Source organism: Dama dama, chromosome 18 (genome assembly GCF_033118175.1).
Source record: "Dama dama isolate Ldn47 chromosome 18, ASM3311817v1, whole genome shotgun sequence".
Taxonomy (NCBI): Eukaryota; Metazoa; Chordata; class Mammalia; order Artiodactyla; family Cervidae; genus Dama; species Dama dama.
In genome coordinates this window covers 41,551,308-41,575,244 of record NC_083698.1, presented here as the reverse complement: position 1 = coordinate 41,575,244, position 23,937 = coordinate 41,551,308, and the positions used below count along the sequence as shown (strand labels likewise).

The 23,937-nt window shown below is 38.0% G+C and overlaps 1 protein-coding gene across 1 annotated transcript in view; it reads right to left on the bottom strand.

The window, feature by feature from the left end:
- Positions 1 to 23,937, bottom strand: part of GSAP (gamma-secretase activating protein) — a 91,327-nt gene that overhangs the window by 57,690 nt on the left and 9,700 nt on the right. The window contains exons 2-12 of the mRNA XM_061165169.1: positions 22,841 to 22,917; positions 21,051 to 21,107; positions 19,062 to 19,131; positions 18,714 to 18,767; positions 14,516 to 14,604; positions 10,070 to 10,139; positions 8,834 to 8,883; positions 5,583 to 5,687; positions 5,291 to 5,350; positions 4,055 to 4,098; positions 2,820 to 2,905 (exon numbers count right to left, since the gene is read on the bottom strand). Of these exons, the coding sequence (XP_061021152.1) occupies positions 2,820 to 2,905; positions 4,055 to 4,098; positions 5,291 to 5,350; positions 5,583 to 5,687; positions 8,834 to 8,883; positions 10,070 to 10,139; positions 14,516 to 14,604; positions 18,714 to 18,767; positions 19,062 to 19,131; positions 21,051 to 21,107; positions 22,841 to 22,917 (762 nt within the window). The remainder of the gene's footprint in view (positions 1 to 2,819; positions 2,906 to 4,054; positions 4,099 to 5,290; positions 5,351 to 5,582; positions 5,688 to 8,833; positions 8,884 to 10,069; positions 10,140 to 14,515; positions 14,605 to 18,713; positions 18,768 to 19,061; positions 19,132 to 21,050; positions 21,108 to 22,840; positions 22,918 to 23,937) is intronic.

Sequence of the window (23,937 nt, the reverse complement as noted above, 5' to 3'; positions counted from 1 at the left end):
CTTCAATTTATGTCTGAATTTGGCAATAAGGAGTTCATGATCTGAGTCACAGTCAGCTCCCAGTCTTGTTTTTGCTGACGGTATAGAGCTTCTCCAACTTCGGCTGCAAAGAATAGAATCAATCTGATTTCGGTGTTGACAATCTGGTGATGTCCATGTGTAGAGTCTTCTCTTTTGTCTTCTCTTGGGCTTCCCTGATAGCTCAGTTGGTAAAGAATCTGCCTGCAATGCAGGAGACCTGGGTTTGATTCCTGGGTTGGGAAGATCCCCTGGAGAAAGGAAAGGCTATCCACTACAGTATTCTGGCCTGGAGAATTCCATGGACTCAGAAGAGACTGACCCAGACTTGCCCGTGAGTATCCAGGAGTCTCTGGCAGAGGCGTGGGTCAGCTGTGGCCTGCTGCAGGGTTGGGGGCACTGAGTGCAGCAGTGTGTACATGGGACCTTTTGAAGGAGGTCGCTATTATCCTTGTTACCGCCACCATAGTTTGGCCTCAGGCCAAATAACAGGGAGGGAACACAGCCCCATCCATTGACAGAAAATTGGATTAAAGATTTACTGAGTATGGCTCCACCCATCAGAACAAGACCCAGTTTACCTCAGTCAGTCTCTCCCATCAGGAAGCTTCCATAAGCCTCTTATCCTTCTCCATCAGAGGGAAGACAGACTGAAAACCACAATCACAGAAAACTGACCAATCTGATCACATGGACCACAGCCTTGTCTACCTAAGTCAATGAAACTATGAGCTACCCAAAGGCTACCCAAGACAGACGGGTAATGGAAGAGAGTTCTGATAAAACGTGGTCCACCGGAGAAGGGAATGGCAAACCACTTCAATATTCTTGCCTTGAGAACCCCATGAACAGTATGAAAAGGCAAAAATATAGGAGACTGAAAGATGAACTCCTTAGGTTGGTAGGTGCCCAATATGCTACTGAAGATCAGTGGAGAAATAACTCCAGAAAGAACGAAGAGACAGAGCCAAAGCAAAAACAACACCCAGTTGTGGATGTGACTGGTGATGGAAGTAAAATCCAAAGCTGTAAAGAAAATATTGCGTAGGAACCTGGAATGTTAGGTCCATGAATCAAGGCAAATTGGAAGTGGTCAAACAGGAGATGGCAAGAGTGAACGTTAACATTTTAGGAATCAGTGAACTAAAATGGATTGGAATGGGCATTAATTCAGATGACCATTATATCTACTACAGTAGAAAGAATCCCTTAGAAGAAATGGAATAGCCCGCATAGTCAACATGAGTCTGAAATGCAGTACTTGGGTGCAATCTCAAAAACAACAGAATGATCTCTGTTTATTTCCAAGGCAAACTATTCAACATCACAGTAATCCAAGTCTATGCCCCAACCAGTAATGCTGAAGAAGCTGAAGCTGAACAGTTCTATGAAGACCTACAAGATCTTCTAGAACACCCAAGAAAGATGTCCTTTTCATTATAGGGGACTGGAATGCAAAAGTAGGAAGTCAAGAAATACCTGGAATAACAGGCCAATTTGGCCTTGGAGTACAGAATGAAGCAGGGCAAAGGTTAATGGAGCTTTGCCAAGAGAACGCACTGGTCAACACAAGAGAACAACACAAGAGAAGCCACCCTCATCTCTTGCTAAAATTGTTCCATGGTCTGAGAGGCCCTACATGACCTGGCCCCTGCCTACCTCTTCAGCTCTCTCTCCCAATACTTTTCCTATTGCTCACTTTACTGCAACTAGTCACCCTGTTCTTAGCTTACATACATCCTTCAAGTATCAAGGGAAATATTATTTCCTGACCTAAATTCCCCAAGACTGGTTTATAGAGGGATTTGTGGGCCTGAAGGAGACCCTAAATGGAGAGAAAACTATGGGAAGCATTTTGAAAGAGTGAGGTGGAAAAGGAAGCAATTTTCAGGACTAAGAATGCATTGGCTGAAGTAGAACATACTTGAACCTACTATAACAGTATCTTCTATTAAACCTCCACTATATGCTCTCATGGCTTCCTATAATTCTCATTCATAAAATGTACCAGGGTTCTATTCAAATACTATGTGTGCACGTACTTAATGTCCAACATCCATACTAAGTAGTAACTTTCTATTAATGCTCCATAAGTGTCAGCTCAATGAATGCTACATAATATGTCTTTAAATGAATGTAATTTTAGTACAAGCGCTACTTAACTCTAATAGTAACTGTCCACTCAAGTTGGGGTATTAAATATGGCTATTAGATTTAGTTATTACAGTTGATTATTTAGATGATTATTAAAGTTAATGAGCAGTTTTTTCATGAGATTCATTGACCGTAACCATACTGCTCTCCTCTCGTTTTCAGACATTATCTTCCCCCCTCTCTACTTTTTCTATCTATAATAAACAGGTCTTAAGAGATAGAATACTGTACACTCATAACTTGTATGTGAAGATTTGATTGTCAGCTCAGTAGGTTATAGCATGGCTCTGAAAGTAGCAAATCACATGGGTTTAGAACTCCAACATCAGTAAGCCAGACACAAAAAGCATCCCTCTCATTGTATGTCATTTCTTTAAAATGAAGCACGTGAGAAAATGTAGCTTGATTAAATATGAACCCATCCCTTCTACCAGAGAAATAATACAAAGAAAAACTTTTAGAACAATAGCTGGACTGTGGCTTCTTTTATACAGACAGCAAATGTATAAAATTACAGTGGAGAAGTTAATTTGGTAAGTAAATATCCACATGATCACTTATGTTCAGGATCCATATAGCTGAACAATGGCTAAATATATGGAACTCAAGTAAAATTAAATAAATTGACAAATACAACCCGGTTCTACCTGTATGGTTGGTAAAAACACATAAGGTCAGGTGTTCGGATAATTCCTCTTGGTCTTGAAGATCACTATATCCAAAGTTGACAAGTCTAAGAACATAAAGGACAAGAATTTACAAATAAGTTCCCTCATAAAAGATGTGAGCAACCACTATAATTTATCCACATGTCTCTGAGAAATTTAAGTAGATAATATGTCTTTTTTTTTAAATAAATAAGTAAAACAATAATTTTTCAATCCTTGGTCCAGGAAGATCCCATACACTACAGACAGCAACTAAGTCCACACAAATACTGAGCTTGTGGTCCCAGGAACTGCGACTACTGAAGCCTTTGTGCCCTGGAGTCTGTGCTCCACAAGAGAAGCCACCATAATGAGACGCTACTAGAGAGTAGTCCCCGCTTGCCACAACTAGAGAATAGCCCACACGGCAATGAAGACCCAACACAGCCAAAAAATAAATAAATAAAATTATTTTTTTAAAAAACAGTAATTTTTTAAAATACATGGTACATAAATGGCATGGTCCTGGCAATAGGGAAAAGAATATACAATATTTCAACTTTTGTCTAATTTTAGAATAATGTTGATGCTACATTTCAAAATAAACAGAACTGAATATTCATATACAATCAAATAAAGCTAGTGAAATGTAGCATTTTGCAATTATCATTAATTCAGGAAGACTTTCATTTCTTCTGTGCACTAATGGCTCTGAGTCTATTTTTTCAAAAGTATCTCCTGTTTTTACTGAATGTAAAATAGTCTGGGGGTGAAAAAAATCTTGCCTTTTGTATAAAAATGAAAACAGGGGAAAAAATAAAGCAATAGACTCAGCTGAGCTATAAATGGATTGACCTGAGACATCCTCTTTGATGGCAACAAGAAAAGGGTTCTGATGCTTCATTCTAAACACAGAGCTTTCTGACTCTGACTCTGAATCTTTTTATTGAATTACAGAGCACTTCCACAGATCAAAAAAATGAAGATACCCTATAGAAATAAATGGCTAAGAAAATCAATATGATTGCCTTTACATGGAAAAACCCTGTGTTTATACTTGATAGCACTGTTTATATTCCCTATAGAAAACAGAAACTAAAAAGATGACAAACACTCCCTCACACAAACAGAACATCAAATTATCTTTTTAGCAGTATATCACAGATTATGTTTAAATATAATCATTCTGTCCAGAAGTGTCTATAAAAAATAATAATAATTTAGGAGTAACCTACTTGAATCCTGAGTCACTTAATGATATATCCAAGGGTGCTTCAAACTGTCAAAAAATCAAGTGATAACAAAGCAAAAGATGACATTAGTTAAGTGATGATAGTTCTGGAAACCAGAGCAAACCTGACGACACTATGTTTACATAATGATGAAGAGCTCCTTTAACTAGCATTATCTTCAGAGGCTACTTCACAAATCCACATAGAGAAAGTCCACTGGGAATATTCTGGAGTCTACATAAATCACAAGCTTGATGTATATTTATCAATCATGAATATACATCAAGATTTTGCTTCAGATTTGACTACCATAGATGGGTTGTGTAATAAGTCAATTGGAAGGAGTAGGCTTTTATAGGACACAGACGATTGTGTAGGGAGGGAAGGAATGGTATCTTTAGAAAGAGAATGAGTGTGAGTCCAAAAGGCAGGGGGTGGGGGCAGGAGGAGTAAATGAAATTCTTATAATGGTATGATGTCAATCTGCATTAGACACCAATATTAATCCTAGCCAGGAAGAATAATAATGTTCTGTCCATCACAGATAAAGATACTTATGACTCCTCACTACAATGATACTTCTCACTACACTCCAAATACTTTTCCAGGAGTGATTCTAGATTTTTACTAATTAAACTATATCCTCTCATCAACTTTAGACTCAATCCACCATCCTCACACATCCTTTTGGATCAAATGACGTGTAATCACGTACTACTGAGCACACCTACCACATACTACCTCCTACTAAATACTACCTTCTACTAACCCTCACTCTTAACCATGTTTCTTTATTGTGAAGCATTCAGTTGGCAGAAATTCCCTGTGTGTGTTTTTCTAATCACTTATATTAATTGCATTTACTATAAAGCTGAAGCTTTGAGCTGGCAGGAACTATCTTACTTGCTCATACAAGCTATTAATACATGATCAAGAATGCTAAAATGCTCTTTATGATAACTTTCATTAAAAAGGAGTAATGGTTAGTATAAGGGCTTCCCTTGTGGCTCAGTTGGTAAAGAATTCACCTGCAATGTGGGAGACCTGGGATCGATCCCTGGGTTGGGCAGATCCCCTGGAGAAGGGAAAGGCTACCCACTCCAGTATTCTGGCCTGGAGAATTCCATGGACTGTATAGTCTATGGGGTCATAGAGTCAAACATGACTGAGCGACTTTCACACAAATCACAAAATAGGTATAAAATTTCACCATATAGCCCAGTCATTTTCCGGACTTACCATTAACTTAAAGTGCTCATCAGCATAAAACTGGATGCATTTTAAGACACTCCTTGATTTCTAAAAGAGAAAACAGAGTAAGTGACAAATTAAGAAAACAAACAAACAAACAAACACTAAAGAGAGAGAAAAGGAAGCAACCAAAAAGTAAACAGTAATGAAAATCTTCATTATTTGTAATAAACTTTGACTGCTCTCATCAATGAAAATGAAGTAATTAATAAATTACAATAGTGATAATTCAAAATTAAAACACTCCCATAAAAAAGAGAGCCAGTGGACTAGTTTTTACCTTCAGATCAATATAGTATAATCTCTGCTCTGACATATCCCACTGAGCCCAAACAAAATCTTCGGCTACTCTCTCTCTTGGGAGATGGCCAGAATTTTTAATTACCTAAGGAGGCAAAGAGATTTTAGAAATAAATAACTGTTTTAAAGAAGAACATATCTGGGTTTAATAATTATTTTGAATATTCTATCTTTATAATACATGTAAATATTTCCACAGTTTATTTTTAGTTGCCCCCTACCTCCAACATATACACATGGAAAGTCTTTCCAAAAAAGATTTAAGGTATCATTTCATTACTTGCTCTTCACAACACTCTGCAATAAACTATTTTTTTCTTGTTCTCAGTTAGACAGGCTGGGGCTGTTGAAGGCAAGGCCACACCTATCACAAATCAACAGCTAGGCAAATAGAAGATTCAAAGCTTCCTGTTTTGGACATAATACACTCAAGTATCTGCAGTCTAGAGGGCTTTACTACCAAAGGTTAACTGTGAGAACAAGGGAAAACTCAAGCCTAGGAGACAGGAGTACTGGGCAACAATCCTAGATCTGCCATAAACCCTTCATGTGGCTTTGGTCATGGTTCTTACCTGTCCATCTTCTACAATGAGTATGATGATACTGCCCATTTCTCAGCAATACTTAATTATTCATCCTTCAAGACCCAGCTGAGGTATTGCCTCCTGTACAAAACCCAATTTCTCCTCCCAATATGAAGGCAAAGCTCCCCATCTCTGTATTTCTATGTCACTTTGGCATGCTTCTATCACATTTATACTTTAGTTAATGCTGTAAGTCTACCCCAATGAGTATGCACTCTTCTACAACACCTTTATATTTTCAATGACTTGACTGTTTCTAGTATGCAGTAGTACTCAAGAAATACTTGTCAAATGAAGGGAAAGGAAATAAGGTATGCAAGGGTAAATTGACAAAGAAATGCTAAATGTAATACAAGGAATGAAGAGTTCATTTTCCTTAAAATACTCAACAAGCAAAAGCTAACTATACTGGGACAGGTAAACAAAGAACGAAGACAAGCTGATGTAGGAGAATGAGGGAAAGAAGGGATAGACCTTTTTTTGATGGTCTGATGGGCCATCAGAATGATCCATATTTGTACCTAAACCCTCTCTAATCTCAAATGGGATTTCTCCTCTGAGGCTAAGTCGGAACTCAAGGGAGGCAGAGGGCAAGCAGAATCATACACTTCTATTTCTGTTTGCCTGGTTCCATCACATTTTCTGGAAAAAGATCCAAGAGTACTTATCTGACTCTTAACTTTGGGAAACGCATCTTGTTTCCATCTGATGGCAACCCAGGTTCATATAGCAGTTCTTCCCTCTCCAGAGTTACCCTAACTCTGTGAGTCTACGTTGTTGTGTTTCCTGAAAACGCTGGGATAAATATAATACCATCGCTTTTATATAGGGATGTTAGGGTTGTTATAGGGGTTATAGGTTGTTACAGGGCTGTTATATAGGGATGTTAGCAGTGCCTCACAGAAGGGCACACGTGGATGAAGGTGTGCTGGGGCTGTATCATCTTGGCCAGGAGAATCCTTCCTGGGCTTCTGACAAGTGCCTCCTGGCCTCACTCTCCCGGCAATGTCTCTCATGACTCCCAACCCCTCTTCTGACCAGCAGTCCTCTGTCTGTAGCCATTTCCAGTTCCTGACTCCAATTTGTTTATTTAACTACCTCCAAATCCTCACTGATGGTTTTGGGATTTTGTCCCTTGGTCCTTCTTCTCTGTCCTGACCATTTCCAACCATTGGTCTTGTCTTTGCCCTCCCATCCATCTGGGGCCCAGATGGGTCACACACTTTCTGATCATTTCCCAGCCAGGCCTCTTGATTTGAGGCTTTCAATCATAGATACACAATTAACAAATGCCATTTCTCATTTCAATTCTGTTCACATAATTTAAAATTAAAATCAGAGAAAGAGTATTTTGATGTAGACTGTTTAAATATTAAAGGAAATCATTTTAATATCAGTAATATCACAAAAACTGTCAAGAAAAAAGACAACCTAGCAAAAAAATATAGACAAGAATATAACTAAACAATTTTCAGAAAAATAAATTCACATAGGCAATAAGCGTAGAAAATGTTCAAACTCAACAATATTAAAGGAAATACAAACTCAAATAATAATGATAACAACTTGAACCCATCAAACTGGATTTTTTAAAAAGGGAAATACATCTATTACTGGTATGGATAGAGGGAAAGGGTACTTTTATATTTTGCTTGCAAAACTAAATTGTTACAAGTCTTTTGGAATGTAATCTGGCAAAATGTGTTGAAGTTTATTAAATGCATATAACCATCAACCCACTTATCCATCCCCGAGGGTTTAACCCAAAGAAACATGTGTACCAAACATGTAAAGTTAAAAACATTTGAAATGATTTGTAATGTAAACAAATAAAAGGGGGGAAAAGGCAATCAAGTGAATATCCATCCATGGAAGAATGGTGACAAAACTGTGTACATCCACACCAGGGACTGTCTGCACTTCTGAAGGCAATGAACTAAGCTACCCTAGGCTCCTCGGCAGTAATTCCACAAAGCTGAATAAGGAAAGAGTGAATAATAAACAAACCCCTGGGTGTATCAGGGTGGGGATGTGAGACACAGAGGTATGGAGAAAAGTATGAAAAGATACACAATACACATGGTTGTGAACAAAAGTTAGAGGTGAAGAGTCAAAGGGGATGTGGAAAACAAGCAAAAAAGAAAATAAAACTGAACTATATAGAACCTCAGCATATATGCTATGATCTCATTTATTATATGCCTGTATATGTATACGTGTATACAAATTAAGAGAAAGAAGTCATATCTCTGTTTAGAAACCTACAGGGATACCCCTGATATATTAAGCAAAAGCAAAGGCAGCAAATTAATATTTATACTATGAATCTATTTTAGTAAAAGCAACTAAATCCCAGTATCTGTGCACCTAACCCTGAGCAAGGTACAAGGCACGGAAGCATCACACAAGGCTGTCATTAGTTATCTCAGGAGACTGATTGGGGGGTGGGGGTGAGAAAGATATGAAGGAGATAATCAACTCCTTCATGTATCTTATATTATTTCACATGTTATAACAACCAATCTATAACTTGAAAGACACCAAATAAAGCAGAATGTTTCTATAACATGAATACATCCTTAATAGTCTAGAAATGATACTCTTTATGGGAAAAAACTCTGAAGCAAAAGGAATTTCAAATATTTACCACTCGATTTCCATCTTCTTGGACAACTTGGATACGAAATTGTTCAATATCTTTTAAAAAAGAAAACAGAAAGACAGTTTAACCTTCATGAAAAATATGAGTACTTTTTTTCACCCAACAATTGTGAACTTTTTTTTATATATAAAAGCAAAGCAGATTAAACAACTGGCTGAAAAATAGTATTATCACAGATGGCAATCTCACAAGAAAGATTCAAAACAAAAGCCCACCTTTTTCCACCCTCCCTTTACAGTCTGTCTCAAGTCCAGCGTATACTCTGCTCCTCAATACCAACAACACATGAAACATTTAACTCTGCTACTCCCCTAGGTTAGCTGAACAAGTGTTTCCCTCCCCAGTACCATCAGTCTTATATAGGGCTAATAAGGGCTCATTTGGCAGGGTTTATCTTTGATTTCCAAATACCAAATACCTCTTTATATGAAAACATCATATAGAAAACTCATTATGCCAGATATTAGGGGGAGGTATTTTTATAGGGGTCATTAACAGAACACAATAAACACTTTATTGATGTATACATGGACCATTTTTTCTCAGTAAGCAGTTTACAATGAGCCATATGTATCTTTACTGGTTCTAGTTACAAAAATGTGAGATACATAATTGGGCAAGAGTATAGGAAGTGAACACAAACTAAATCTTCAGTCTTGTCCCTCCAATTACAAATCAGCTGCTTCACCTCATAACAAGAGAGGCGGCTTCCTAGATAAGATCCACCAGTGAATTTTGTCCATCCCTCCTTCTACTTGAAATCATCATTAAAGGATGCCCCCAATCTTATCTGCCTCTACCTGAATTTGACCAAGTCCCTAAGTATCCTCGAGTTCTGCCATGGGTTTCTTCTAGCTTCCAATGCCATTCCCTCTGTCCATCCAAGCCTCTCTCCTTACATTATAGTTTCAACTGTGACAGACATCCTAAGAAGGATGGACTAAAGAAGACAAAAATGACTGTTCTACACACATTCTACCATGTGCCCAAACTGGAAATCCAAATTTGCAGAAGCCCATCACATATGGAGACAGAGCCCCAGAGAACAACAAGTGAGGCAGAGAGAAAGCCCTTCCACAGGAGTCCTAGATCTCCAATGAACATCAAAGTCAGTGGACTCGGACTGGCGAGTGGACAGTTAGAAGCTTCATCACATCCTATGCTTCACTAGGAGATGTGCTGTTCATGAAGTCCCTACAAAAACCCTAAAGATATACTTACATTTCTCTTCTGAAAGCAGTAACAGATGATTCTCTGGTTGAGGGCGACTTTCAACATGTGGGTAGAGGAACTATAAACAGGAAATTAAAGTCATAAGCAACTACCTTGCTTATACAATTATTTCAAAAGTTATGTTCAATTACTGTACTACTACATACCATAGAAGGGAGTGGGAACCGCAAAATAGTTTAGGCAAATCACATTCATACACACACTCTATAGATGGAAGCAAGGAAGAAAAAGGAACACTTTCAGGAGCTTGGTTTTGCAGGAGGGGACCGATGGCAGGTCCAACACAATTCCTTTAAACAGTAAGGCTAAACTGTAAGCCAGTCCTAGGGATGGTGCTTCCTATTTGGAATGTGGGATTCTGAAGTCAATAAAAAACAATATCAATAAACAACATTTGAACAGAAAGTTCCATTTCACAAGCACCAAAAAAGAGTGATCGATAACAATTTCTCATGCAGCTAAACCTAGTGTTTAATTTGAGAGCCAAGTAAACAAACTCTCCACGACAACTTCCAAAGTTCCACATCTGAGAGACAAAGCGCAACAGAACCAGGGACTTTCCAGGAAAGGACAGTGAGTCACAGTGCGGCATGCGGTGGAGGATTTACCTCAAGGTATCCAACGACTGCCACTGGAAGAAAAGGGCTGATCCAGCCCTTCCTCCTCCTCTGTGCCTGCCCTTATTTGTCAGCCCACAGGACAAAGCGGGCAGCCAGAAACACAGGGCCTGACCCCATCAGCTGTGATAATGAGGGGAACCTGGCCATGGGATGACTCCAGTGACTTAATTCCTTCATCATCATAGGAGTAACTATAAATCTGAAGTTTCACTTTGCAACATGAAAGACAGCTCACTAGATCCACTGGTGAATTTTGGGTTTTCCTTCCAAACTTGAAAGCATAATAAAAGAACAGAACTTTTCACATCCTTGTTTTACAGCCTACAGCCTTTCTAAAGACTAGGGAAATTTTTGACAAAATATATTACATGGTATCCTAACTTTTCATAATGCCAAATTAGAATAGAAATTATCAACTTTTAAAAAGATTTATCTTTTTTTTTTTTTCTTGGCTACACTGCAGCATACAGGATCTTAGTTACCCAACCAGGAATTGTAGCTGTGCCCCTTGCAGTAGAAGCTTGGCATTTTAACCACTGGACCACCAGGGCAGTCCCTAGAATTGGTTAACTTCTAAAACTGCTTGTAGTCATTTCCCTTTGAGAAAAACAAAGCATTAACTATATACCATTCTTCACAGCAGGGCTTCCCCATGGCTGAGAGGGAAAGAATCTGCCTGCAATGCAAGAGACCCAGGTTTGATCCCTGGGTAGGGAAGATCTTCTGGAGGAGGATATGGCAACTCACTCCAGTATTCTTGCTTGGGAATAAGCCCGTGAGCAGCAGAGCCTGGCGGGCTACAAAGAGTAGGACATGACTGAGCAATTGAGCGCACACACACACACATTCTTCACAGCAACAAACCCCAAACTATAAAATAGAAAGCAATGAAGAATTCCGCTATGAGAAGAATATAGAGCTTATTTCTGCTGATTTGTGAAACTGTGTACATCAAAAAGGATACTTTGTGCACTGGAGTTGCGGAGAAGCAATGATGAGTGAAACCGCACAGAGAATGGAAGAGCAAATACTCAATGCCTCAAAATAAGAAGAAACTACAGATTTGGTGTCCCCTGGGTCTCCAGAGGTGACCAGGGCCTGCTGGCTTAGGCCTGTGACCTAGACTAAGGTGAAGACCAGCTCTAAACCCTTGCCTGGTCTCTGTGAGGCAACCATGATTTTAAAAGTTCCATTCAGGTGGTTGTTTTTCTTTCTAATTTGAGGCAATCCTGGAGTAAGGCCTACAAGTGAGAATATACTTAAGACAGGCTTCAGACACAGCTCTACAAAAGCATGCAACGATTTTGGAGATTTCGTTTTGTTTGCTTTGTGGGTAGGAATCTATATAGACTATATTAGGAAAATAATTTTTTTTAAGATAACGAGCTAGATTGTGATCATTAATATTCATTGATGGAACGTACATACTATAGGCATGTGGACATGGATATGTGTGTAATTATCCAATAAACTATCTGGAAGGTGCATGCCAGTGGGGAACTCTACAAGAGTCCCAGATTGAGATCCGGACTCCACTCACTACTGTCCTGAAGAAGTTTCTTCACGAAGCCTGCACAGGTAGAGGGAAAAATGTACTAGTGGAAATCATCATGGATGTTTTGGAAAGAAAAAGGAAATAGATGACAGGGTAGGACCAAATTTTGTGGACAATGAATGGTGCTTCTCTAAAGGAGAGCAGAATGAAGAGAGGGTGAAGGTGGGGATTTGCCACGGGTGGAGGCTTGGAGGAGTTTCTTTCTTAAGAGGCCTGAGCACGAGAGCAGGGAGCAGGGCTTGGACCTGGATGGACCAGGATGATTGTGGGTCTACTTCACATGGGTAGGGGTGCAATCATGCACCTTGCATTTTTAATTTTTTCAATTAAGATAAAATGCACATAACATTCACTATTCACAGTTTTCACTATTAATAATACAAATCAGTATTTTTAAAATATATTCAGAGTGTTATGCAACAATATATTTGTAAAACCTTTTTCCTTCCTACACTCTGATTACCCATCCTTCAATAACATCATCATTGCCTACACAGCCCTGGATAAAAATGGTAAGGAAACCAAAAGAACATGCCAGAAAAGGGAAGTGTCCCACAGTCACCCCTGCACTGAGGACAGTGTAAATAAACGGAGTGGATTCCTGGGGGAGGGAATGTAGCTTAGCAGTTCCAGGCCAGGCCCTGCCTGGCAGCAAGCAGAGGCCCAGAGAGAAGCCAGGAGTGGTGGTGAAATGCACAACTGGAAGGGCTGGCTGACAGTGGACAAGCAGGCACATGAGAGACAACCCGTTCTCCCAACACACACTGCCAGAGGGAGACCCAAGGTCAGAGGCTGAGAGCAGGTAGGGCAGGGGGAGGCTACACAAGGTAATTGTTCATGCAGCCCAGCAGGAACACGGGCAGTCGATTCTTGTTCTCAGTGATAGTTACAATCCATACGTGCCTGCATCAGTGCTTAATCATTTTCAATTCTTTTGTGACTCCATGGACTGTAGTCTGCTAGACTCCTCTGTCCATGAGATTCTCCAGGCAAGAATACTGGAGTGGGTAGCCATGCCCTTCTCCAGGGGATCTTCCCAACCCAGGGATCAAGCCCGACTCTCCTGTATTACAGGCAGATTCTTTACTTTCTAAACCACCATGGAAGCCCTATGTTCCATAAGGTCACCACAAACACTGAACTCGGAACCACTGTTCCCAAGGGAAATAGTGATAAAAGCACCTATGAGCCTCTAGCTGCAACATTTTTGTCAACAAAATAAAACAAAACTTGGTCTAATGTGTGTCCCTATTTAAAGACATTGTGGGACTTCCCTGGTGGTCCAGTGGCTATGACTCCGCGCTCCCATTGTAGGGGGACCAGGTTTGATCCCTGGTCAGGGAACCAGGTCCCATATGTCGCAACTAAGAGTGTGCACGCTAAAAAGATTCCATATGCTGCATCAGTGATCAAAAGGTCTGGTGTGCCACAACTAAAGATACTGTTGACTCGCTAGCAGTGAACTCAGTCAGCTGCCCTATAAACTAATTCCTAAATGAAGTTGATCTAATGAACACACAGATTTCCTCTGTAAAGTATATGGCAGCCTTTTTGCACTTAGAAACATGAAACACTACTTCAGCAATACACTTGGAGGACACGTCAAACGAAACCAACTGCCAAAGAGTGTGAAAAACATGGCATTAAGTTGACTATGAAAACAATGTTTGTTTACAGTCTGAGACCTGAATCTGAAAGGCAGGGTCACCTTGTTCTACCTCAGCCGGGAACATGTACATTGGGTGACAAATTTTCACATGTCTAACAACGACTGATTTGGGGTTACAAATGAATTTTAGTGGGTAGCAGAATTTGCAAATTCTATGTGTAAGTAATGAGGATTGACTATATCTAAATCTATTGTGTTATACACACAGTGCTTCTGCATCAGTGCATGGAGCTGAGAAATTCAAGGATTAATTATGTCATTTAAACTCAGGTATTTAACCTGTCAACTCTATGAAACATTAGATAAGCCATTTTTAAAGTTCCTTTCAATGTGTTTTGATATTCAATATTTTATCATGTAAAAACATCTATTATATCAAACAACCATGATGTAATAGAAACAGAGAGCTAGGTTTGAATTTTGATTTCCATGTTTGCGAGGGAAGAGGTGTTCATTCCAGCCATATCCATTCACTGGATTACTCTGAGGATTAAATGTGATAATGTGTATGAAAACACTTTTAACACCACTGTCTCTAGGTTTCATGCCTTTTGATTAAAGAGATAAGTGATAAAGATATGCTCACTTACCTGTACCCAAATATAGCTATCCACTGCTTTCAGAACCTTCACATTGTTAATGGGGTGGATCTCAACCAACAGAGTTAAGCACTTTGATCCTATAAAGTAAAGGATGCTTTTAATAGCAGCAAAGTCCAGAATATTACACATTACTCTTCCACATAGGCCTGAACTTTGAAAATGTAAAATGCGTTACTTACTGTATTAGTTACTCCACAAACAAAAGCAGTTATCTTAACATTGAGACTTCTTAAAACCGCAAATAGATACAGAAAACATCATAAAGGAGAAGTCAATGTACATGGAGTGAGAAACCAGTTCCCACTCATTTCTCAGCTATTTTTACCATCACTTCAGGGGCCCTCTCAGCTTTTAAGTCTAAACAAATACATCTCAGTTCAGTGTCACTACAATTCTGCAGCACAATGGCAAATACTGTTTGTGTAGGAAAACATAAAGATTTCTGATGAATGAATGTGTTAGGGTTGACAGCAACGAGGACAGGGGCTGGGCTTCCCTCAGGAAGGGTGGAGCTGCGTGGATAAAGACTCCCTTATTTCCTTAGTGTCACATTTGAGCAAATGTCATTAAAGATAGTCATTAGGAGGAAGTTTTGGACACAGGCTAGAATGGGGTTACCACAGATATTCAAATTTAGACCAAGAGTTTCCCTCCTCAGAAAAGGAGTTGCCTTATATTTGAGTTCTTATAACAGCTCTAATATTCTCATGTGCTTTCTCAATGACTTTATTTTGAGTAATAATTTACAATTTGGGGATGGCACAGCAGCCTGGAATTGAATCAATGCCAGTTTTCACTATTTAAGAAAGCAACCTAACAGTATTGCCTTATGTCAAGAAAAAAAAAATGTAAAGAATATAAAATATTTTCTGGGATATTGCCTCACATTTTAAAGAACTGGATATTTCTATAAAAATACCTTTTAGAGTTTACTGAAAGCAAAACAGTGAGTGAGTTATTATGTGGGATCACAAATACACAACAACAAAAAAAAAATCAAAAGCAAATGTTTGGTCAATGGGTACTTAGAATAAAAATTTCAGTGACAGGTCATTCACAATTCAAAAGGGCTATATACTTCTAATAACTGAGACAAGATAAAGTGAGATGCTTTGGGAGTCTGCTTGATGACTCAAAAAATGGCTCTAAGAATAAGAAATATTGATGTCAAAGATACTTGTGAAGAAAAATAGACTGTGAAATGTGGGACAAAAAAAAAAAGCAATTTTCCTTATTGTCTTAAGTATATATAACTAATTTAATACAGTAAATAGTACAAGTTGATATTTGACTATTTCATCTCCTGCCCAAAAAGTTTATATATTCCAACTAGGGGAAAAAGCTTTTTAGGGGGTAGGCGGGGGAATCTTCTCATTGGAAAAATAATAAATCTCCTATATTCAGCTTTTTTGTCAATGAATCTGTTCCCAGGTGAGATTATCAGCTAAATTTACTTACCTTTAAAATGGGAGGCTTATCAAGGGCAGGGCAGAATTCATCTTCCTACACTAATTTTTCATTTCTTTAGGGCAGCCCAGATACTTCTATAAGTAGCTTAATGAAAAGAGTAATTGGGCAAACAGAAATGTGTCTCAATAACACACCATGTGCTTTCATCGTGTAACAGGAAGCACTCTGGAATAGGATTCCAGAGATATCAATTCTGGTTTAAAATCTGTCACTAACCTGATCTTTATACTTAAATAAATCACGAAGATTTCCTAGGCCTTCGTGCTCTGTTTTTAGTTTATTTTTGCTTTTTTTTTTTTTTTGCCACACTGAGTGCAGCTTGCAGGATCTTAGTTTCCCAACCAGGGAATGAACCCGGGCCCCAGCAATGAAAGAGCCAAGTCCTAACCACTGGACTGCCAGGGAATTACCAGTGTTTTGTTATTTAAAAAATAAAATGAAGAACTACAGAATCAGACCATTTCTACAATCACTTTCGGCCCTAAAATCCACAGTGATTCCATGAAGTGCTTAAAGTTGTCTTAAGAATTCAGAGAATCCAGGTATCAGTGGAGCCTGGGAGTACATCACTGAAAGGCAAGACAGACCCGGCAGGACGCGGATGCTGTAGGGAGCAGAGCAGCCGCAGCAAAAGGGACCGCATGGGGGGACCTCAGGGCATTATGCTAAGTGAAGTAAGTCATACTAAGAACGAAATAATGCCATTTGCAGCAACATGGATGGACCTAAGGAAGTTAAGTCAGAGAAAGACAAATATCAAGATATCATTTATATGTGGAGTCTAAAAAAAAAAAAAATTATACCAATGAACTTATTTACATAACAGAAACAGACTCACAGACATAGGAAACAAACTTTGCCAAAGGGGAAAGGGTTAGGGAAGGATAAATTAGGAGTTGGCATTAACAGATACACACTACTATATATAAAACAGATAACAAGTTTTTAGTGTTGAGCATAGGGAACTATATTCAATACCTTGTAATAACCCATAATAGAAAAGAATCTGAAAAAAAAAATACATACGTGCGTAACTGAATCACTTTTCTGTACACCAGAAACTAACACAATATAGTAAATCAACTAAAATAAAAGACAAATACCAGATGATCTCTTTTATATGTGGAACCTAAAAACCAAATCAAACCAACCCCCAAACCAGGTTTATAGATACAGAGAACAGATTGGTGGTTGCAGGAGGCAGGGGGTAGGAGGTGAGGGGAGAAATGAATGAATATTTTTGCTTTGTTTAAATTGAATTTAAATTAGGAAAAAAAAAAAAAAGCACAAGGATAGGCATGGCACAGGGAGGGTGAAGAGTGAGAAAAAGAAAGAACCTGGTCTGATGCAGGTAAAGGTACCTATTGTGAAATAGTGAAAAGGTTGGAAGAGTTCAGTCAAGTCTAGTTGTTTAGAAGCTCTGGTTATTGGAACTTCGGAATCAAAGCAGCTCCATGGAGCATCTGCAGCACTTACTGACTACAAAGGCTCCTGGGGTCCTGGAGCAGCAATGGGGCCCAAGACACTGCCCATAGGGACCTGCTATGCCTTAGGGAAAATATAATACCTCCAGGAAGGGTAAAAGGGGCAGCTGTGCCTGGCTTCCTATAGAAGACCATTTCCTGAATAAAACAAGTTTGCATGGCCTCGGCCAAGAAGAGATGCACTGCTGACAAAGATTTTGTTGTAAAGTTTGTAGACCAAGGAACCCTATCTTGCTTATATGAGATACATTATAGTCTGTCTCATCTGCAATGGAAGAACCTCATGATAAGCAACACAGTGTTAACTAACACCTTGAGGCAAACTACATTTTATAATCAACTATAATAATAATAATAATAATCAAGTTATTCACAAACAAAAAATTAGCCTTCAGCAAAAGGCAAAATATTTGCATAATATTTGTTCAAAGGACTAACCATTACAACAGATCCTATAGTACTTTCTGGTCACATAATTTCTGAAATTGTAGCTGAACAAAAGACCTCCTAAGGGCTTCCATGATCTGTCTGCAACTCACGTTCATTTCCTGCTGGCCTTATTTCCCACCACTCTGCCCTTGTTCACTCCAGTCCAGCCTCACTGACCTCACTATCCTGGAACAGCCAGAGTCTACCAAGCACTCCAGCCTCCGGGCCTTCATGCTGGCTATTCCTTCTGCCGGAAATGTGCTTTCCCTCCTGCTGCTGCTCAATTGCTTCAGCGGTGTCCGACTCTGTGCAACCCTATGGACGGCACCCTGCCAGGCTCCTCTGTCCATGGGATTCTCTAGGCAAGAGTAGCTTGCCATACCCTCCTCCAGGGGATCTTCCTGACCCAGGGATCAAACCATTGCATAGACGCATGCTTGCTGCCCGTCTCCTTTCAGGTCTTTGTTAAAAAACTCCTTTAATGAAGTTTCCTAGGATCATCCCTCAAACTATCTGGGCTCAGATACTAACCTCTTCCCGACCTTTGGGACCAGCTTCTTTCTGCCTGTAGCACCTGTTCAGTCTGCAGGTGGTAATTGCCTTTTTTAATATTTCTGTTATTCACTGTCATATTATTTTCTGTACGTTCTTGTTTACTTGGAAAAAATGCAAAGAACATGCCTGACATGACCTTTGCCTTTTTATTCTGAGATAAACCTATTTGTAAATATGCTTGCAGTTTGACTTAGTAGTTCAATAAATCTTCATCTATCAACAAGTACTAAAAACTGTAATGTCATTACCTGGTTGAAGCTCATTACTCTTTCCTTCTTTAGCAGCTTGAACTAAACTTGTAGCTAATGGAAAAAGAAAAAAAAATCCATTAGCAAATGACCTATGCAGTGGCTTGTTAAAGTTTACCAGAGAACACCCAGAATAAGAGAGGGCTCAAAGGATCTGTCAGTGGATAATTAAAGTAAAATACAAAGCACTCTTTATTGTAGGTAGACTCTACAGATTCTTTATTTCAAATCTTATCTCGAAAGTACATCTTTTCCCAGAACAATCAACTATTGTAAAAATTCAATACCTTGAAACTCAAAAAATATAGCTTAGTTCTCAACTTGTAGCAATAAAAGAATTCAACTTACCCAGCAAAGTTTTCTCCCTGTTGACTGAGCAACTGACAACTTGCAAATCTTTCTCAAATGTATAGAGATGCTATTAAAAGAGAAGTATTTTTTAATTTGGAGTTTCATGTTAAACAACAATTTTATGAATGCAAATCCCCACTCAGCTTTTTAGCAAGTATCACTGTGGCAAGCATTTTATTAAAGGACCATCAATGAACCAGTTTATCTATACTGAGAAGTTTCAGATTATTTTTTAAGAAAAAAGTTTGCTATTGTAGGCCAGGTTTGGCACTGAAATTTAACCACAAGACAACACAGGGTAGTGGTTAAAAGCACAGACCTTGAGGTCAAGCTGGACCCAGGCTCAAACCCTAATTCTGTCACTTGCCAGCTGTGTGACTTTGGATGAGTTAGTCAACCATTCTATCCTCCCACCAGCAAGATAGGAATCATGCTACTACCTATCTTGGGAGATCCTTAGAAGTGCTAAGTTAAATAATCCATGTGAGAATACTTACTACGATGTCTGCTACACATAATAAGCACTCAAGGATGAGCAATTAGGATTATGAAGGCAAGTTAACATTTTAATCAAACTATATAACTATGACATCATTAACTATGTCTAAGAGACTGTCACAAGTGCTTCTCCTAAAGGATGCCCATTTTTAGAATACTGGCAAAGTAACCTGCTATTTTTATCTAACCTATATTTTATTTTCTTGCTGTTTAAATGTTGCAAGATTCTATTTCCTGGAATATCAAAGAAAATTAAGATGGTCATGTAGAAGGAGGATGTGAGGTGCAGACTGAGGAAATGGAGACAATCACAGTTATATTAAGCAAACTCTCTTAAAACATATTCAGGGTATAAGGAAAGACAGAATGTTAGACTTCAGGAGAGAACAAGTTAAGAGAAACAGTGACTAGTAGAACTATTAAGAAGGTAAACAGTATTTGCAGACTAAAAAAGCACTGAAAACATACTAGAATGTAATGGCCAAAAGTTGATTAAAAATGTCGAGAAGTCAGGAAAAGTAAACTTTGAGTTAATAAGAAGGCTCTGAATTCATGTGACAAATTATGGTTTCCTTTATTCTTGCTCTGAGGGATCCTTATTTATAAATAAGAAGAGGAATGAATGTATATACTTAATTGTAACTGCTTCTTCCTTTTTAATTATATAGTAACACACATAGTCTAATAAGTGTTTAAAACATGCAAACACTACCAAATAAAAAGTCTAAGTTCTCCATTATATTCACCCTATCCCAACCCCTTTTGAAAAAGAAACATTTTGTAATTTACTCTGTAGTCTTGCAGATCATTCAAAATGAGTTTTTAATATATTTACACACATATATATTATGTCATTTTCTTGCAAGTTTTTTAAAACAAATGGAATGCATTATTCTAGCAACTTGCTTTTTCAAGTAATAATGTGTTTTGGAATGACTCTGTGACAGTGTACATTTATAGACTTCTCAGTCTCTTGATATTTACAAATTATTTTTATATAGACACAAAGGGACCCCCTCCCATTTGCCTCAAGACTTAGACAAGCCTGTCACATTAACCAATGTCTTATGTGAGTTGTCTGGGGAAAGATTAAGAAAAAAAGGCTGGTTCTATAACTGGATCTTTGAGAAGTAACGAGAAGAAAATCAGTAAAGTTCTGTAGAAGCAGAACTCAGAGTCAGAGGTCATTCTGACATCCTAAGCTTCTGGGAAACACACATCGTAGGGAGGGCACTGGACTTCCTACATTCCTACAGAATATTGGATAATTGGTTTGAGCCTATTCAGCTTAAATCTCAAAGGACTAAAAGACTACAATTGACATTTGGTGCAGGAGTCCTCACACTTTTTTTTTTTTTTTTTTAAGATAGTATAAATTAAAAGAGAAGGAAGACAAAGAAATATAAAATAAATTTGTGTCTTAAAAAAAGGGAAACTAAAGGCAATAAAGTAACTGATAACTAATGTATAATTTATGGTGATTTTTACCTCATTTTGTTTGGTTTGGTAATCATACAATCCAAAGAAGACATTTCCCTTATCGTCCTGAAAGGAAAAAATTAACTAGATGTTTATTAAAGGTCATTGCTTAGGAATTTACTAGTTTTAAAAGAAATCTGCAATAATTCAACCAGTATGAGCAATAAGCACTCTAAAGGTAGCCTGCTATGCATATCAGAGAAGGACTGAACACGATTCGGATGGCAGCACAGGTCAAGCGGTGAAAGGGACCAAGAACATACAGCTCAGGGAGTGTGAGGGAGCCTGTCTATAGAACACAGCAGAGTGACGGAGCAAATCTTTTTCTACTTTCATTTATTTCTGTAAAAGAATATGAACGATGGATACTGAAAGTAGGCAGAATGAATCCATGATAGTCTTATAAGTAAAACTTCTTGGCAAACAGATGGCGAAACAATGGAAACAGTGACAGATTTTATTTTCTTGGGCTCCAAAATCACTGTGGATGGTGACTGCAGTGATGAAATAAAAAGACGCTTGCTCCTTGGAAGAAAAGCTATAACAAGTTTAGACAGTGTATTAAAAAGCAGAGACATTACTTTGCTGACAAAGGTCCATACAGTCAAAGCTATGGTTTTTCCAGTCGTCATGTACGGATGTGAGAGCTGGACAATAAAAAAGGCTGAGCACCAAAAATTGATGCCTTCAAACTGTGGTGTTGGAGAAGACTCTTAAGAGTCCCTTGGACTGAAAGATCAAACCAGTCAATCCGAAAAGAAGTCAACCCTGAATATTCATTGGAAGGACTGATGTTGAAGCTGAAGCTCCAATACTCTGGCCACCTGATGAGAAGAACTGACTTATTAGAAAAGACCCTGATGCTGGGAAAGACTGAAGGCAAGAAGAGAAGGGGACGGCAGAGGATGAGATGGTTGGATGGCATCATCGACTCAATGGACATGAGTTTGAGCAAATTCCAGGAGATGGTAAAAGACAGGGAAGCTTGGCAAAGAGTCAGACACGACTAAGCGACTGAACAACCACCAAAAACTTCATGAATCATAGAATTCCTTGAATGTAGCATCCTCATGGATACAACCTAAAATAACTTTTTTAAAGCAAAAACAGTAATACAACTTGCAAAGCAAACTGGCCACTGCAATATTCTTTAATGTTTCACTATTACAGTAAAGTTATCCACAAGTTAAATTTTCTTTCCTTAGAACAGTTAACATTGAAAACACACTGTTAAATAATAATGCCTCAAAACTCTGAGTATACAGAAATCCAAACAGATGATGTACAGTAATAATATTTAATGTTTTCTCAAAGATAAAAACTTAACATATTGATTAAGTTCAAATATCTCTTACTTGGCATTTTTCCTCTAGAGGATGAAACTGTTCATTTATTCAAAACTTTTGAGCACTGTATCAGACATTGGGTATAGTTTTATTTTATTTAAAAAAAGGAAAAATATTACATAAGACTGAATTTCAATTACCCTATTCAATCTCACAAAATTAAAAAAAGTCATATGTTAAGGATTAAATGCCAACAAGTCTTATTCACTACACCTTAAAAAGATAAAGCATAAAACTCTGTTGAAAAACTAAATATAAATGGTTAAAGAGTAAATTTTATGTTAAGTATATGTATGTGTGCTTAGCTGCTCTATATTCAATGCTTTGCGATCCCATGAATGCTTTGCTCCTTTATCCATGGGGATTCTCCAGGCAAGAATACTGGAGTGGGTTGCCATGCCCTCCTCATGTTATGTATATTCTACCACAATTTAAAAAATCATATAGACTTACCTTACAGGTATAAATAATATTTCTGTTTCTTTCAACATTTAGTACACGTAAGCACTCATAATTGTTTTCTAAAATACCTAAAACAGAAATAATTACAAGTTAATATCTAAAAGGAGATGTTTAAAAACATATCTAACAAAAATATATCTGCATTAGAGTTTAAAAGCCAAATACAAAAGAACACTGATAATTCCATTATATAGAGCTTAAAAACAGGCAAAGCTAATCTATTTTATGGAGATCAGATTAGTAATGACCTCTAAGGAAGAGGAAAGTAGTGATTAGCAAGTATCTCACGGAAATCTTGCTAATGGAAGTGTACATTGGACAAAACTAGCAGAATCTACCAAGGCTGAATATATATGGCTCAACAATTGTCTGTGTACTTATATCTCATCAGAAGTATATACATAGTTTGGCAAATGACACATATGACATATACAGCACTATGATTCATAATAGCCAAAACTGGAAACGCAAAATATTCATCAAGCAAAGAACTAATAAATCATGATATATTCAAACAATGGAATGTTACATAATAGTAAGAATTAATTAACTTGCTATAACATACATACATACATACATAATTGAGTAAAAGAAACTTATATTTTCACTCCTCCCCAAAAAGGCACAAACTGTATGATATAATTTATGCACAAGTTTCAAAAACTGTCAAAAAGAATCTATGGTGCTAGATGATTGACAGCTGAAAAGGAGTTCGAAGGGGATCTTCGGGGTTCTATTCATGTTCTCCTTCCTGCTCTGAGTGCTGGTTCCACGGAGGTGCCTCACTTTGTGAAAATTAAGTGAGCTGTGCACTGTGATCTGTATACTTTTCTGTATGAAGGCCATCTTCAACGACAGATATAAAGATTGTTTACACAAAACATTTAACTTGTAAGTTAACTGATCATCACCTTTCTTCTAAAATTTTAGGATATTCCTCTGAATTCTACAGTTAAAGGATTTAAACACTGGTTACAAACATCATCGATAATTACCATCATTAATCAGAGAGAAATGCATATTTCCCCAATTTCCTCTAAATAAATTGCTTAAACTTGACTCATCTTCCCCATACAAGAATAGTGTTT